General features: G+C 37.8%; 1 protein-coding gene across 1 annotated transcript; it reads left to right on the top strand.

Annotated features, from left to right (window-relative positions):
* Window positions 1-6,343: 6,343 nt before the first annotated feature.
* LOC140861955 (uncharacterized) lies at window positions 6,344-17,060 on the top strand. Its single transcript, XM_073264955.1, has 13 exons — window positions 6,344-6,398; window positions 6,936-6,997; window positions 7,670-7,732; window positions 7,838-8,833; window positions 8,984-9,189; window positions 9,280-9,469; window positions 9,737-10,087; window positions 10,376-10,603; window positions 10,772-10,917; window positions 11,302-11,885; window positions 13,659-13,720; window positions 16,047-16,238; window positions 16,686-17,060. The coding sequence occupies exons 1-13, from the start codon at window positions 6,344-6,346 to the stop codon at window positions 17,058-17,060; spliced, it is 3,510 nt and encodes a 1,169-aa protein (XP_073121056.1).
* Window positions 17,061-17,308: the final 248 nt, after the last annotated feature.

Raw genomic sequence — 17,308 nt, forward strand, 5'->3', positions numbered from 1 at the left:
AGAACTTACTTCAATCACATCTCAATCAAATGAATTCAAACTCTATCAAATTCCTGAAACGGCGACGTAACGGTACGAAATCGGTAACCGAAACTGAAATATATCAACTCTAACATTCAAATCCACTTCATAAACATCATATACCAGCAAGATATCATCAAAATCCAGCAACATCAGACGTGCATAACCCGAATACATGCTGGAAAAATCATATCAATTTCAAACGATAACCGTTCTTCGATCCGACTTCGAATAAATCATGCATATAATCTCAAGAACATGAATATATAAACTAATTTTGATTCCTTTCACTTCTGAATTTTTGAGCATGCTGGAACACAGTAAAACTTACGTTACGTCGAAGCTCTTGAAGAGAGTATCGCAAAGCTATGTCCGAAATTAAATTCGGTCGGACGAATCAAACACAATCAAGGTTTCAAGATGAAGAATTCACTTGAAATCTAAAGTTGAATGAAGGTTTCGGTTGTTTGCTGTAAATTCTGAATGAGAATAGAGATACACACACGTTGGAGATCATAAACAAGCCATGTGTAAGTCATTAATTCAATAATTGCACTTTAGTCCCTTGAAACTTCAATATTTGCAAATTGACCATTGAAACTTCTTTTTAATTCAATTTCAATCACAAATAATTTAAGAATATTGAAATTAAAATCTAAACCCAAAAATTCTCAAATTAAATATTCTTGGATTAAAATTAAATAATCTCAGGTCTTACAGAGTATATAACATTGTATACGTCAGCGCCACATCAACATTCCATTTGTTCCATGTCTACACCAACTCAGAAAATGATTATAATTGAAAAAAAAAAAGATAGTGAAGTAAAACTATAATTTAATAACTCTGATAACCAAAATCGAAAATATACAATCACAGGACTAAAAAATCTCAATTTTCCCAAACCCTAATTTGGGGGCTCCGTTCCAATTAGATCCATTAGTTTATCTTTTCCCTGGTTTGGAGATCCGTTCCAATTAGATCGATTGGTTGATCGTCTACACCGTTCGAGAGTCCCCAGAAATCAAAACTTGATTACAAGTGATATTTCAAAATATTTATAGATCTCTTGATGTAATTTATATCGTAAATCTGGAAACAATAAAATGCTGTAGGTTTTTTGTATGAAAATTAGTGGAGAAATATCTCGCTCATTATCTTTATTCTGTGCATTAGATTTATGTGTTCTATTTTTTTAATAAAAAGTATAGATTATATAAATACCACGAAATGGAGAGTAATCTCATGAATCTTATATCAGGAAGTAAGGATCTCCGACAGGAGGCTATTTCTTATTTTGAGCGAAGACTCGATGATCTGGACAGATCGATTCCGAATTTAGTTTCTAAGCTCTATTCAAACAACGTTGAGTGTCGCATTCTTGCTAGCCTCTACCTGGAGAAACTAACAACCAAGTATGATCTGAGTTATGTGCCTCCAATCATTCATTCGAACTTGAAAGAGTCTCTTATATACTCTATTAAGAATGAAGAAAACAAGACAATTATGAAAATTGTTAATGTTATCACATCGAATGTGGTCAGATTGTGATAACATTAAAATTTTTCATAATTGTCCAATTTTATTCGTTCTTAATAGAGTATATAATAGACTCTTTCAAGTTCGAAAGAATGATTGGACGCACAGAACTCAGAACATACCTCGTTGTTAGTTTCTCCAGGTAGAGGCTAGCAAGAATGCGACACTCAACATTGTTTGAATAGAGCTTAGAAACTAAATTCGGAATCAATTTGTCCAGATCATCGAGTCTTCGCTCAAAATAAGAAATAGCCTCCTGTCGGAGATCCTTATTTCCTGATATGATATTCATGAGATGACTCTCCGTTTCGTGGTATTTATATAATCTATACTTTTTTTAAAAAAAAAAAATAGAACACATAAATCCAATGCAAAGAATGCAGAATAAAGATAATGAGCGAGATATTTCTCCACTAATTTTCATACAAAAAACCTACAGCATATTATTGTTTCCAGATTTACAATATAAATTACATCAAGAGATCTATAAATATTTTGAAATATCACCTGTAATCGAGTTTCGATTTCTGGGGACTCTCGAATGGTGGAGACGATCAACCAATCGATCTAATTGGAACGGATCTCCAAACCAGGGAAAAAAGAAACTTATGGATCTAATTGGAACGGAGCCCCCAAATTAGGGGTTGAGAAAATTGGGATTTTTTAGTCATGTGATTGTATATTTTCGATTTTGGTCATCAGAGTTATTAATTATATTTTTACTTCATTATCTTTTCTTCTTTTTTTTTTTCAATTTTAATCATTTTTCTGAGTTGGTGAAGACATGGAACAAATGGAATGCTGATGTGGTGCTAACGTATACAGTGTCACATACTCACATAAGCACTTCCAATAAAAAAAAATGACTGTGGTGCTGACGTATACAGTGTCACATACTCACATAAGCACTTCCAATAAAAAAAAAATGACTAAAATTGCACACTGTTGCGTAATTTTGTGCCCGCAAGTGTACGGTGTCAAGTTTTAATATATGATAAGTAGAGTATCGTTCCCACGAGGATTGAAAATTTATATTCACACCAAGTCCTGTAATTAAAATAATCTCAACTTTGTTTAGAAAATCAAAGTTTTAAATTTCAATAAACTAAAATAAAATAAAGAATCTAGAATTTGAAGGATGGCTTTGGGTACAGGATCTGAGACGGGTTCTAGATACAAGATATCACTCAATTTTCATTCATCCAAATCATATCAATTGATTATATCATCTATTTCAATTTATAGACCAAGAACCCTTAATTGGTATTTACACCCTCTCCCGAGTGCCGAGTAAATGTTATTATTCTAATGCTAATTTCGATATCCCTATCAGAAATCAAACACAAAATAATTTCTCAAGTTCTATGGTTCTCTTTCAATGACCTCAAAGGAACTTGTAAGCCTCCCGACTCTACAAAAATCCTAGGTTGTGTTTCTTATTATCCTATCCAAAATCTCCTCTCCCGAGTGCCAGATTTCAAATAAATATAACAATTAAATTAGTGATCAAGTAATTAAAAGACAATCAAATCAAGAATACACAAATAAATTGTTAAGAACAAATAATATTTGGCAAAATAATAGTCAAAACATGAAACTCCAATCAAGATTCGTCAATCTCTATAAACAACTAATAAGTTTATAATGAAATAATCAAACACATAGACATATCCAAAAATCTCATCATAAATCAAGGCAGATAATAAAAATCACAGAGTAGAGTTGATTCTCCGTCCCCAGATGAATTTCCTCTGTATGGTGATTCGATTATCCCTTATCGTTCGCTCCCACGTCTCAAATCCGTGTCTCAAGCCTACTTGAATACGTAGTTGTGTGGTTCTCTTGTTTGGATGTCTCTTCTTCTCTTCTCAAATCTCTCAAATTTGTATGTGTTGTTGTGCGGCGGCTCTCCTCTTGATTGTGTCCTTGAAGTCCCTTTTATATATCCTCGAAGCCCGTCAAAGAAAGCCCGACAAATCGAGAGTTTTAAATTTGCAAAAATCTGTCAATTTCTCGCACAGAGCGGCACGGGCGCGCAATAGAGTGGCGAGGGCGCGCCTGAGCCTCGAATTTACACTTCTTTTCACGTCCATGGACGGCGCGGGCGCGCCTGAAAGCGGGGCGGGCGCGCCTTCCTCTCGCATGAGGAATTCTTCAACGCGCGATAATTTTCAAAAAATGACATCCCAAACTAACCGTCGGATTGAGCTGAAATTTTGACAGCAACTTCAAAACATCCTAAACTTGAATATGAACGGTGAAGATTGGATTTTGATGCTTCAATAATTCCCAGTAATTTTCTGAATTTGCTGCTCCATAATTCATCATTCCGCTTCTTCTTGCTACTTTTCTTCCAATCCTTGCAACTCACAAAAACAACAACCAATACACATAAAATCCACTCGATACATCACAAAAGCCAAGTCAAATCATATATAAATTAAGTGCATAATTTGCACTTATCAAATTCCCCCAAACTTTGACTTTTGCTAGTCCCGAGCAAAACAATAATGAGTAATATAGTCGGCCTCCAAATTTTTACATTTCAAGATTCAATACACATGTCCGCTAATTTTCTCAAGATTTCTCGTGTGTGTGTGATTCACCAATATTGTCTATCCTCCTCGCTTTTGATACACTAGTGCAATAAGTTTGTTTCATAGAATCATCAACTCCGCTCTCTAGTTTCAAAACAGTCTCCATCATGTTCAACTTCTACTCACTAAGATCAAAAAGACTTTTCAAGTTATATCAAAGATTTTTCATAACATCGATGGATTTTGCACCCAATTTTATTTTAGCCCCATAAATTACCCGCAAACTTAGCTATAACTAAAGATAGCATTCGGATTTCAATACCCTCGTCTATAGCCCGGATGGAGCATCAACCCCATTTTGTCCGCAAACTTAGCCATGGATTGGTGATTAGAATTTCAATCCCTTTCCAGGCCCGGATGGAGTTTGTTTTAACAAAAAATTTCTATGTTGCTTTGGCAACTTTTCATCATTCAATAAAAATTTTGCCTAAATCATTTCTAAGCTTGTAGAAGTCTATCTCGGTTTCAAGTATAAATCACAAAAGTTAAGAATCAAATCATCCAATTCACTCACAATATCACAAAGTTTCTCAAATCACTAGGGTCTAGACAATCAAGAAATAGTGCATATGGGTGAGAACTCAAGATTAAATATAGCTAACATTGACATTTTTAACACCAAAAATTATTTTCGTCATAGGCCAACACAATTACTCATCATGCCTATAACTCAAACTAACTCATCAACAAATTTTCAAAAATTTTCAAACTTTTTAAACACCAATCCCCCCAAACTTAAATTGTGCATTGTCCTAAATGTAAAATAAACAAATTAAATTGAGGAATACACGTACCTGTGACAACGACCATCAGTAGTCGTCATTATTTTCATCGTCATTTGTAGCGCATTGGGGTATAGTAGGGGTAACACCACCAAACTTCATCTCCACACATCCTATAAAAAAAATGACAAGGGACAAAAATTTAAGAAATAAACACATAAAAATCAAATAAACAAAATAAACAAATAATACTAAAAACTCTTGGGTTGCCTCCCAAGCAGCGCTTAGTTTATAGTCCTCAGCCCGACTGTGTCTGCACTTTCAATGTAAGGTCCAAAAAGTCCATTAGCTTAATCACGGTTAATTGGTTAAATTATATGATTTAATGCATGTTATTTAGAATGTTTAATTGCTATATTTAATTATGTGATTAAATTAAATGCCTGAAATTTTATGCAATATGTATGATTTTAAAGTTTTCATGTTGGAATTAATCTTGGGTCGCAAGAACGAGTTTAGCCTTGAAGCGAGTAAGAAAATATTTTTTTTAATTAAGTTTAAAGGTATGCAGTGTATTTTTATTGGGAGAGTACAAATTTTAAAGGATTTAAAATGTAACTAATGGGCCGTGTTGGAGCCCATTAGTCACAAAATAAATAAGCGTTCAGATTTCTTTTCTTCTGAACTCTTTTTTTTTTTTGAACGCTCTCTTTTCTTTCAAATTTCTCTCAATCGAACGCTGCATCAAAGCTAGGGTTCTTCGACTTCTCAAGGCTAGATCATTCCGCTGTTCAGGTTAATCCCAATCAGACGATTCAGGCAAGTTTTTACTGTTTTTTTTAAACCCATTCAAGAATATATGTATTTTTTTTTAGATAAAACCCTAGGTGTTTGATTGATGATCTATGCATGTTTCTTGAAAATTTTATGAGTATGTTGCTTGATTGTGATACGTGAAGCATTCCTGAGGTGTTCAGTTCATGTTTATTGAGTTTTGAAAGATTTGAATGCATTATATCAGATTTTTGGGTAAAAGTAGTTATGAAGGTTTTTGACTCAAAATCTTTGAATGTTTGATGTATTGGTACAAGTTATTTTGAAATTTTGATGTTGTTGAATGGTAGTTTTTATGGAAAATTGTTCCTAAGCAATGTGGTTTTGAAAAAGTGCAGAAAAGATCAGTTTTTGGAAAAAAAAGTCACGACGGCGCGCCCGCGCCTGAGTCGCGCAGGTCTGCACACAGGAGGCATGCCCGCACTTTTGCAAGCGGGCGGCGCGGCCGCGCTGGTTGTGCGCGCGGCCGCGCCGATGGCAACGCCGAGATGGCGCGCCCACGCTACAGGGGTAGCGCGGCCGCGCTGCTGGCTCGAACTTCCCACCCCATTTTACGAGTTTTTGAGTCCTAAAAATCATGATTTTGATATTTTAAGGTACTTTAATTATTTTTAAGAATGTTCATGAAGAATGTTAAAGTTTTCAGGGTCCGAAACAGACGGAATGCCTAACGTGGAACGGTCAAGTTATGTATTGCATGATTATGTGATTTTCTCATGAAATGTTTCGAAGGAATTTAAACATGTAGCATCGCTAGAAATTTTATGAGCATGTTACGAGGTTTATGAAAATTATATGATATGATTTGATAAGATGAATGATATGATACATGAAAAATATTTTGATGAATTATGCGTCTTGTGGTGATTATATGGGGTATGTATTTCGGGATGAGCTCCGGAGCGGCTATCCAAACATGGCTCACGGGATGGTTATATGGGGTATGCACTTCGGGATGAGCGCCGAAGCGGCTATCCAAAGAATGAAAGTTTACGGGCGTAATGCCATATGCTTGTTGATCAACAAGAAACCATGAATGACTCGTTATGATGGTTACCACACTACTCATACTTCATCACCTCAAATATTTTTATGTTATGGCTACATCAAAGTTATGTTTATTGCATGAAAGTTTAAGTTAATGTTTTTTTTTTAAAGTAGAAAATCCTTTTTCTGCCTGTTCTTGCTGAGTCTTTCGACTCACTATACTTGAATGGTGCAGGTAACAATGATGTGGATGCTTACATTGATGATTATGTGATCGGGCATGAAGAAGTGGCCGGGGTCGGTCCAACGGGCAATGCATGAGTATGAACGCTTTAGCTTGGGAGATGTTTTAAAAACATTTATTTTATTTTTTTTTATTTGATGAGAGGCAAACAAGTTTAATTTTCTTTAGTTGTTGGCCATGTTTGGCAAAAATTTTTAGATACTATTTTATTATGTGAAATTTCTATATCCTCCTTTTAATAAAGAAGATGGTGCTTCCGCAAAGTTTTTATTTTTATCAAAATTTAAGTATGTATGTTTGAGTAACGTTTCGATTGTGAAATTGGGACGTTACAGCTTGGTATCAGAGCAGTTCGCTCTGGGTTTGTCGCACACATGCATTCTCGCCACGACTCTATGCTTCGTCTTCATGTCTGTAAGTTTTATGTTATGGATTTTTTAAGATGCATGATAATATTTTTGATTTATAGTGTATGCCTATTGAGTAGGATGTTATGTTTAAATAACGTAATTAAGCATGTGGACTGTATGGACATCAGGATCATGGCTAACCGTAGGAATTCGAACAATGAAGACAATCAGAACAACTAGTTTTTGGCTGGGTTGGCGACTCTGTTGCAAGAGCAGAGTAGAGCCCAAGGGGAACAGATTCAACAGTTAATCCAAGCACAAGCGGGAGAACGGAACAACAATCAGCCACTATTAACTAATCTGATCTTTAAACAGTTTAAGGATCTAGGGCCACAAGAGTTCAAAGGAGGAGCTGATCCCCTTGTAGCCGAGGAATGGGTGCAGTCAGTGGAGACTATTTTTGACTACATGTAGCTCACTGATGCAGACCGTGTGAGGTGTGCCATCTTTATGTTCCGTGATGATGCACGGGTTTGGTGGCAGGGAGCCCGTTCTGCTGTGGATATGATTACGTTGACTTGGAATGGATTCAAAGATGTGTTCTATGGGAAATATTTCACTATCAGCACCAGGACTAGACTTGCTAGAGAATTTCTGGAGCTCCGCCAAGGGAGCATGTCCATTGCCGAGTATGTGAAGAAGTTTGAGAGAGGGAGGTACTTTGTGCCCATGATTTCGGGCAATGCTGCAGAGGAGTTGAAGCATTTCACAGAGGGACTGAATGCCACTATTCGACGAGATGTCAGATTGAGTGGGGCAAAAACGTACCGAGCAGCAGTGGATGAGGCTATGTTGTCAGAAAAAGATGGGAATGATATTATCAAAGAATCGCAAGTGAAGAGGATTAGTTACCAAGGGAGAGAGCAGCAAGGGTCTAGTCAGAAGAGACCGCAACAGCAGCAGCGCCAAAACCCCAACCAGGCGCGACCTCAGGGACAGAATCAACCGAACTCCAACGCTCCAAGGCCAGCGAATGCACCTATCTGTCAGAAGTGTGGGAAGTCACACTCCAGTCAATGCATGCTTGGGACCAATACTTGTTTTCTCTGCAAGAGGCCAGGGCATTTTGCCAAAGACTGCCCGCAGTCAAAGGAGCCTGTCAAGGGAAGAGTGTTTGCTATGACTCACGATCAGGTTGACCCAGACTCTGCAATTGTCTCAGGTATGATTCGTATTGCTGATTTACCTGCATTCGTGTTGATAGATACAGGAGCTACGCACTCTTTTATGTCTATTAGTTTTATGATGAAATTGAGGGTCTTGCCGGATGAATCTATTTCGGAATTTTGTGTATCGTTACCCTCAGGAGAAGAACTGAAAAGTAGTAGTGTGGTAAGAAATTGCAAGGTTCAGATGCAGAGTCTAGTTTTGTGTGCAGATTTTATTGTTTTGAAAATGGTGGATTTTGATGCAATTCTTGGGATGGACTGGTTGACTCGGCATGAGGCTATTATTGACTGCAAACGGAAAACTGTCTCTGTGATAGATTAGAACGGGAAATCATTGGTGTTCCACACTACGTCTAAGAAGAGTGCACCAGGTATGATTTCTGCAGGAACATCCTGAAAATTATTGAGTAATGGGTGTACAGGATTTCTTGCGAGTTTAATTGGTGATCTGGAGGTACAGCGACCGAAACTTGGGGAAGTGGAGGTAGTGAAAGATTTTCCGGAAGTCTTTCCCGATGATGTTGCGGGATTGCCTCCAATCAGGGAAGTCGAATTTGGGATAGAATTTTTGCCTGAAACTAAGCCAGCTTCTAAGGCACCGTACAGATTGGCACCGACCGAGATGAAAGAATTAAAGGATCAGTTGCAAGAGTTGCTAGATAAGGGGTTCATCAGACCGAGTGTATCGCCTTGGGGTGCACCGGTGTTGTTCGTCAAGAAGAAAGATGAGTCAATGAGATTGTGCATTGACTACAGAGAGCTAAACCGAGTTACAGTGAAGAATAGATATCCCTTGCCCAGAATAGACGACTTGTTCGACCAATTGCAAGGGGCAGAGGTGTTCTCAAAAATTGATCTACGATCAGGTTATCATCAACTGAAGGTAAAAGATGCAGATGTGCAGAAGACAGCATTCAGGACTCGCTATGGCCACTACGAGTTCTTGGTAATGCCGTTTGGGTTGACCAATGCACCAGCTGTGTTCATGAATTTGATGAACAGAGTGTTTCAACCTTTCTTGGATCAGTTTGTCATAGTCTTCATAGATGACATATTGATCTATTCTCGTAGTAGGGAGGAACATCGTCAGCACTTGACTACAGTGTTGCAGATTTTGAAAGAAAAGCAGTTGTATGCTAAATTCAGTAAGTGTGAATTTTGGCTGGAGAAAATTTCATTTTTGGGTCATATAGTTTCAGCTAAATGGATTAAGGTCGATCCGTCTAAGGTGGAAGCGGTTCGGAATTGGGTTGCTCCGAAGAATGCTACAGAAATACGAAGTTTCTTGGGTTTAGCAGGCTACTACAGGAGATTTATTCAAGACTTCTCTAAGATAGCTCTACCACTGACTTCCTTAACTCCAAAAGGTGTGAAGTTTGTGTGGTCAGATCAATGTAAGAAGATCTTTGCCGAATTGAAAGAAAGACTGATGTCAGCGCCAGTGCTAGCAATTCCCGAAGGCACAGGTCGTTTTGTGGTTTATACCGATGCTTCTAAGAGTGGATTAGGAGCTGTTTTGATGCAGGATAATAAAGTAATAGCATATGCATCTCGACAGCTGAAGGTTCATGAGAGGAACTACCCGACTCATGATCTTGAATTGGCGGCAGTGGTTTTTGCTTTGAAGCTTTGGAGACACTACTTGTACGGCGAAAGGTGTCAGATTTTCACTGATCACAAAAGCCTAAAATATTTCTTCACTCAGAAGGAGTTGAATATGAGGCAGAGGCGATGGCTGGAATTGGTGAAGGACTACGACTGTGACATTAGCTATCATCCGGGTAAGGCTAATGCTGTAGCAGATGCATTGAGTCGCAAGTCTGCGACATTGAACTAATTGACAGTCCAGCAGGAATTGATTGCTGAAATTGAACGGATGAGGTTGGAGGTATTCGAACCAATGGAGGTATGCACTCTAGCAGCCTTAACAATAGTACCTAGTTTGCTTGAGAGAATTCGTGCAGGCCAAGCTTCTGATGAACAGTTGACGTTGTGGAGGAACAGAGATGAAGCTAAGGGTGGTACATTGTACACTGTCAAAGATGGAATTGTTCATCACCGAGGTAGAATGTGGGTGCCAGTAGTAGACTCACTGAGAGTTTAAGTGATGACTGAAGCCCATACTGTTCCGTATTCCATTCATCCAGGAAGTACGAAAATGTATAAGGATCTGCAATCCTTATATTGGTGGCCAGGAATGAAGAGGGATGTTGTTAAATTTGTGAATGAATGTTTGACTTGCCAGCAGGTAAAGATCGAGCATCAGAAACCGGCAGGACTCCTGAAACCATTGCCAATACCCACATGGAAGTGGGAAGATGTCACCATGGATTTCGTGGTAGGATTGCCAGTTTTAACGCGAAGGATGAACTCGATTTGGGTGATAGTTGACAGGTTAACTAAGTCAGCTCACTTTATTCCAGTCAGGAATAACTTCTCGATGAATTAGTATGCAGAGCTGTACATTCGAGAAATTTTCAGATTGCATGGAGTACCAGCGAGGATAGTATCTGACAGAGACCCTAAATTCACTTCAAACTTTTGGGGAAGTTTACATAGAGGATTGGGAACGAAGCTAGCTTTCAGTACAGCTTTCCACCCTTAGACAGATGGTCAGTTAGAACGAGTGATCCAAATACTCAAAGACATGTTGAGAGCTTGTATGATCGACTTTGGAGGTAATTGGGAATCGAAATTGTCTTTAGTGGAGTTTACTTACAATAATAGTTATCAAGCAACTATTGGCATGGCTTCTTATGAGGCATTGTATGGGAGAAGGTGTAGAACTCCCCTACACTGGGATGAAGTTGGAGAAAGAGCTATTTTGGGACCGGAAATAGTGACCCAAATAGTAGATGTGATAGCCAAGATCAGAGACAGAATGTTGACGGCTCAAATTCGACAAAAAAGTTACGTCGACCAGCGACGTAGAGATTTGGAGTTTGAAGTAGGTGACCATGTATTTTTAAAGGTATCACCATGGAAAGGTATTATGAGATTCGGGAAAAAGGGTAAATTGAGTCCAAGATATATAGGACCTTTTGAGATCCTAGAAAAGGTTGGGGCTCGAGCTTACCGAGTGGCACTACCACCCAACTTAGAGGGTGTTCACAATGTCTTCCATATCTCCATGCTAAGGAAGTATGTGGCAAATCCTTCTCATGTTATCCGCCATGAGCCAGTGGATTGGACGCCAGACTTGTCCTGCGAGGAGATGCTTGTTCAAATCTTAGACAGACAAGTTCGTAGGTTGAGAAACAGAGAGATTCCAATGGTGAAAGTCTTATGGGGCAACCAGTTGGTTGAGGAAGCTACCTGGGAAACCGAGCAGGATATGCGAGCACGCTATCCTGAACTGTTTGGTAAGTCGAATTTCGAGAACGAAATTCTTTTAAGGAGGGTAGAGTTGTAAGGTCCAAAAAGTCCACTAGCTTAATCACGGTTAATTGGGTAAATTATATGATTTAATGCATGTTATTTAGAATGTTTAATTGCTATATTTAATTATGTGATTAAATTAAATGCCTGAAATTTTATGCAATATATATGATTTTAAAGTTTTCATGTTGGAATTAATCTTGGGTCGCAGGAACGAGTTTAGCCTTGAAGCGAGTAAGAAAATATTTTTTTTAATTAAGTTTAAAGGTATGCAGTGTATTTTTATTGGGAGAGTACAAATTTTAAAGGATTTAAAATATACTAATGGGCCATGTTGGAGCCCATTAGTCACAAAAGAAATAAGCGTTCAGATTTCTTTTCTTCTGAACTCTTTTTTTTTTTTGAACGCTCTCTTTTCTTTCAAATCTCTCTCAATCGAACGCTGCATCAAAGCTAGGGTTCTTCGACTTCTCAAGGCTAGATCGTTCCGCCGTCCAGGTTAATCCCAATCAGACGATTCAGGCAAGTTTTTACTGTTTTTTTTAAACCCATTCAAGAATATATGTATTTTTTTTTAGATAAAACCCTAGGTGTTTGATTGATGATCTATGCATGTTTCTTGAAAATTTTATGAGTATGTTGCTTGATTGTGATACGTGAAGTATTCCTGAGGTGTTCGGTTCATGCTTATTGAGTTTTGAAAGATTTGAATGCATTATATCAGATTTTTGGGTAAAAGTAGTTATTAAGGTTTTTGACTCAAAATTTTTTAATGTTTGATGTATTAGTACAAGTTATTTTGAAATTTTGATATTGTTGAATGGTAGTTTTGATGAAAAATCGTCCCTAAGCAATGTGGTTTTGAAAAAGTGCAGAAAATATCAGTTTTCGGAAAAAGGAGTCGCGACGGCGCGCCCGCGCTGCCAAGCAGCGCGCCCGTGCCTGAGTCGCGCAGGTCTGCGCACAGGAGGCGCGCCCGCGCCGAGCGCCCGCACTTTTGCGAGCGGGTGGCGCGCCCGCGCTGGTTGTGCGCGCGGCCGCGCCGCTGGCTCGAACTTCCCACCCCATTTTACGAGTTTTTGAGTCCTAAAAATCATGATTTTGATATTTTAAGGTACTTTAATTATTTTTAAGAATGTTCATGAAGAATGTTAAAGTTTTCAGAGTCCGAAACGGACGAAATGCCTCACGTGGAACGGTCAAGTTATGTATTGCATGATTATGTGATTTTCTCATGAAAGCTAATTTCTCATGAAATGTTTCGAAGGAATTTAAACATGTAGCATCACTAGAAATTTTATGAGCATGTTACGAGGTTTATGAAAATGATATGATATGATTTGATAAGATGAATGATATGATACATGAAAAATATTTTGATGAATTATGCGTCTTGTGGTGATTATATGGGGTATGCACTTCGGGATGAGCTCCGGAGCGGCTATCCAAACATGGCTCACGGGATGGTTATATGGGGTATGCACTTCGGGATGAGCGCTGAAGCGGCTATCTAAAGAATGAAAGTTTACGGACGTAATGCCATATGCTTGTTGATCAACATGAAACCATTAATGGCTCGTTATGACGGTTACCACAATACTCATACTTCATCACCTCAAATATTTTTATGTTATGGCTACATCAAAGTTATGTTTATTGCATGAAAGTTTAAGTTAATGTTTTTCTTTTAAAGTAGAAAATCCTTTTTCTGCCTGTTCTTGCTGAGTCTTTTGACTCACTATACTTGAATGGTGCAGGTAACGATGATGTGGATGCTTACATTGATGATTATGTGACCAGGCATGAAGAAGTGGCCGGGGTCGGTCCAACGGGCAATGCATGAGTGTGAACGCTTTAGCTTGGGAGATGTTTTAAAAACATTTGTTTTTTTTTTATTTGATGAGAGGCAAACAAGTTTAATTTTCTTTAGTTGTTGGCCATGTTTGGCAAAGATTTTTAGATACTATTTTATTATGTGAAATTTCTATATGCTCCTTTTAATAAAGAAGATGGTGCTTCCGCAAAGTTTTTATTTTTACCAAAATTTAAGTATGTATGTTTGAGTAACGTTTCGATTGTGAAATTGGGACGTTACATTCAAAACTTTAAGATCGGTGAATAAACTGTAGGCATAGACAAAATGAAATAAATTAACCCAAAAAATTGATAAAAATAAATAGACAATAAAAATAAAAATTCTAAATCAAAATCAAGATCACTTGGTAACAGTATTAGTGCACAATAAATTGAATCAATCCCCGGCAACGACGCCAAAAACTTGCGTAATTTTGTGCCCGCAAGTGCACGGTGTCAAGTTTTAATATATGATGAGTAGAGTATCGTTCCCACGAGGATTGAAAATTTATATTCACACCAAGTCCTGTAATTAAAATAATCTCAACTTTGTTTAGAAAATCAAAGTTTTAAATTTTAATAAACTAAAATAAAATAAAGAATCTAGAATTTGAAGGATGGCTTTGGGTACACGATCTGAGACGGGTTCTAGATACAAGATATCACTCGATTTTCATTCATCCAAATCATATCAATTGATTATATCATATATTCCAATTTATAGACCAAGAACCCTTAATTGGTATTTACTCCCTCTTCCGAGTGCCGAGTAAATGTTATTATTCTAATGCTAATTTCGATATCCCTATCAGAAATCAAACACAAAATAATTTCTCAAGTTCTATGGTTCTCTTTCAATGACCTCAAAGGAACTTGTAAGCCTCCCGACTCTACAAAAATCCTAGGTTGTGTTTCCTATGATCCTATCCACAATCTCCTCTCCCGAGTGCCAGATTTTAAATAAATATAACAATTCAATTAGTGATCAAGTAATTGAAAGACAATCAAATCAAGAATACACAAATAAATTGTTAAGAACAAATAATATTTGGCAAAATAATAGTCAAAACATGAAACTCCAATCAAGATTCGTCAATATCTATAAACAACTAATAAGTTTATAATGAAATAATCAAACACATAGACATATCCAAAAATCTCATCATAAATCAAGGCAGATAATAAAAATCACAGAGTAGAGTTGATTCTCCGTCCCCAGATGAATTTTCTCTGTATGGTGATTCGATTATCCCTTGTCGTTCGCTCCCACGTCTCAAATCCGTATCCCAAGCCTATTTGAATACGTAGTTGTGTGGTTTTCTTGTTTGGATGCCTCTTCTTCTCTTCTCAAATCTCTCAAATTTGTGGTGTTATTGTGCGGTGGCTTCTCCAGGGACGGCGCGGGCGCGCCTGAAAGCGGGGCGGGCGCGCCTTCCTCTCGCATGAGAAATTCTGCAACGCGCAATAATTTTCAAAAAATGATATCTCCCAAACTAACCGTCGGATTGAGCTGAAAGTTTGACAGCAACTTCAAAACATCCTAAACTTGTATATGAACAGTGAAGATTTGATTTTGATTCTTAAATAATTCCAAGTAATTTTCTGAATTTGCTGCTCCATAATTCATCATTTCGCTTCTTCTTGCTACTTTTCTTCCAATCCTTGCAACTCACAAAAACAACAACCAATACGCATAGAATCTACTCGATACATCACAAAAGCCAAGTCAAATCATATATAAATTAAGTGCATAATTTGCACTTATCGCACATATAAAAACTTATTAGAGTAAAACTAAAATTTGATAACATATAAAACCAAAATGATAAATTAAGAAAATTACAAGATCAAAAATACAGTTTTCTCTTAGGATTAATGGATTATAGATTTGAATGATTGTATTGACTATTGAGGAGATAAATTTCACTTTGATTATTAGTTAGTGCCGATTGCACGACCACATGCTTAATATTCATTTAAATCAACCATATATGCATAAATAGTTAAATACAATGATTTATTCTACACGATATTAACTTGACTCGATGTCAAATAAACATCTGGTGTAGTTAGTATGAATTAAACTCGATTTCATACTAATAGGTACAGGTTTATTAATTAAATCCATGATGCATTGACTTATGTCCATTTTAATCTAAGCCCAAGATACAAGAGCACAAGGCCCAAGCCCGTCAAAGACTCCTAAAAATTTATAAATAGATATTCTCCATATTCAAGGTAGACTCTCATTTTTGCTCTTTAATTTGAGTTTTTTTTTTTTATATTTGGAGATTATCATCGTGCTCTTTGTTGACTTGAGCGTCGAAGTGCCTACGCCGGATAACCACCCGATGCCTCTGACGAGTGTTCGTGATGCAGGTGACAACCTACGAATTTACAGCTTACCGGCTTACGGTTGTGAAGCTCTGACCTACGAATTTATAGTTTACGCACCTTACTGTCACGGACTTAGCTCACATGCGGTCTTTGCTCCTTGACTACGCCCCTCGCGGGTACTAGCAAAGCAGCCTATGTTGCGCAAGTGTGTGTGTAAGTGTTTGAGTAAGAACACAAGAGAGCTTGGAGAATGCTTTGTATTGATTTCCAACTTGGTGGTTTACAAATGAGGACTTGCTCCCTTTTATAGTTGAGCATCCTAACCTACACGATTTTAGATTCTTCCATCTACATAAATCTAGAGTCTTCTTTCTACAAGTTTTTATACAAGTCATTTATATACAAGTGTATTCTAGAGAGTTCTACATAAGCCTATATCATGAATATTGTAGAGACTTCTAGAATCATGCAACCTTTAGCATGCATCATGCTTTAGAATATTCCGAAATGCGCAAGAAGTTGCCGGTTTGTGACATTACGCTTTTGAGGTTCCACTTACGAACCATTTGGATTTCATACTCCGAGTTACGTAGTTTGAGCAATTGTATTTTTTGGCTACATCATCTTTTGGCGTCGTATGTGGGAAACGGTTTACCTCGTCACTGAGAATGGATAATCAACCTCACACCTCTCAAGATACTGATAGCGATGGACTACCACCTCCCGTGACCCAACCAACAATGCAGATAACCCAAGATGAATTGAGAACCATATTAGAGGAGACTACCGCCCGCGCCGCGAGTGAAGCCTTGGCACGGTTCTTGGAGTCCCAACAAAATGACAAGGCCGACGAAAATGATCCATCCACCACTACCCCGAAAAAGGATGCACAAAAGAAAACAACACATAAAACAAAAACTTCACCCCCTAATTCCAAGAAGAAGACCCATAAAGAGGATGAGGCCTAGAGTCAAGCTCAGAGCACCCCACTGTGAGTACACAACATGTTCCTGGCCATGACTCACACACAATGAATGAAGAGGAAATATCATTAGCAATCCTACCTTCCCGACGCATCACTACGGCTATCCTAGCCAAGTCATTGCCGAAAGGAATGAAAATTTCCAACCTTCCAGAATATGAGAGAACAGGAGATCCACAGGATCACCTCGACAGATTTTATGCAAAAGCGGATTTATATGACATAAGCGACACT

The sequence above is a fragment of the Henckelia pumila genome, chromosome 4, assembly GCF_033568475.1.
Source record: "Henckelia pumila isolate YLH828 chromosome 4, ASM3356847v2, whole genome shotgun sequence".
In the NCBI taxonomy this organism is placed as follows: domain Eukaryota; kingdom Viridiplantae; phylum Streptophyta; class Magnoliopsida; order Lamiales; family Gesneriaceae; genus Henckelia; species Henckelia pumila.

What these genes read in the sequence shown, in the direction of transcription:
- LOC140861955 (XM_073264955.1), top strand. Translation starts at nt 6,344, where the DNA reads ATGTTAAAGTTTTCAGGGTCCGAAACAGACGGAATGCCTAACGTGGAA. An exon ending in ATTTGGGTGATAGTTGACAG is followed by an intron (nt 10,918 to 11,301) that starts GTTAACTAAGTC and finishes GTATGGGAGAAG; the next exon opens with GTGTAGAACTCCCCTACACT. An exon ending in ACGCTATCCTGAACTGTTTG is followed by an intron (nt 11,886 to 13,658) that starts GTAAGTCGAATT and finishes TGAATGGTGCAG; the next exon opens with GTAACGATGATGTGGATGCT.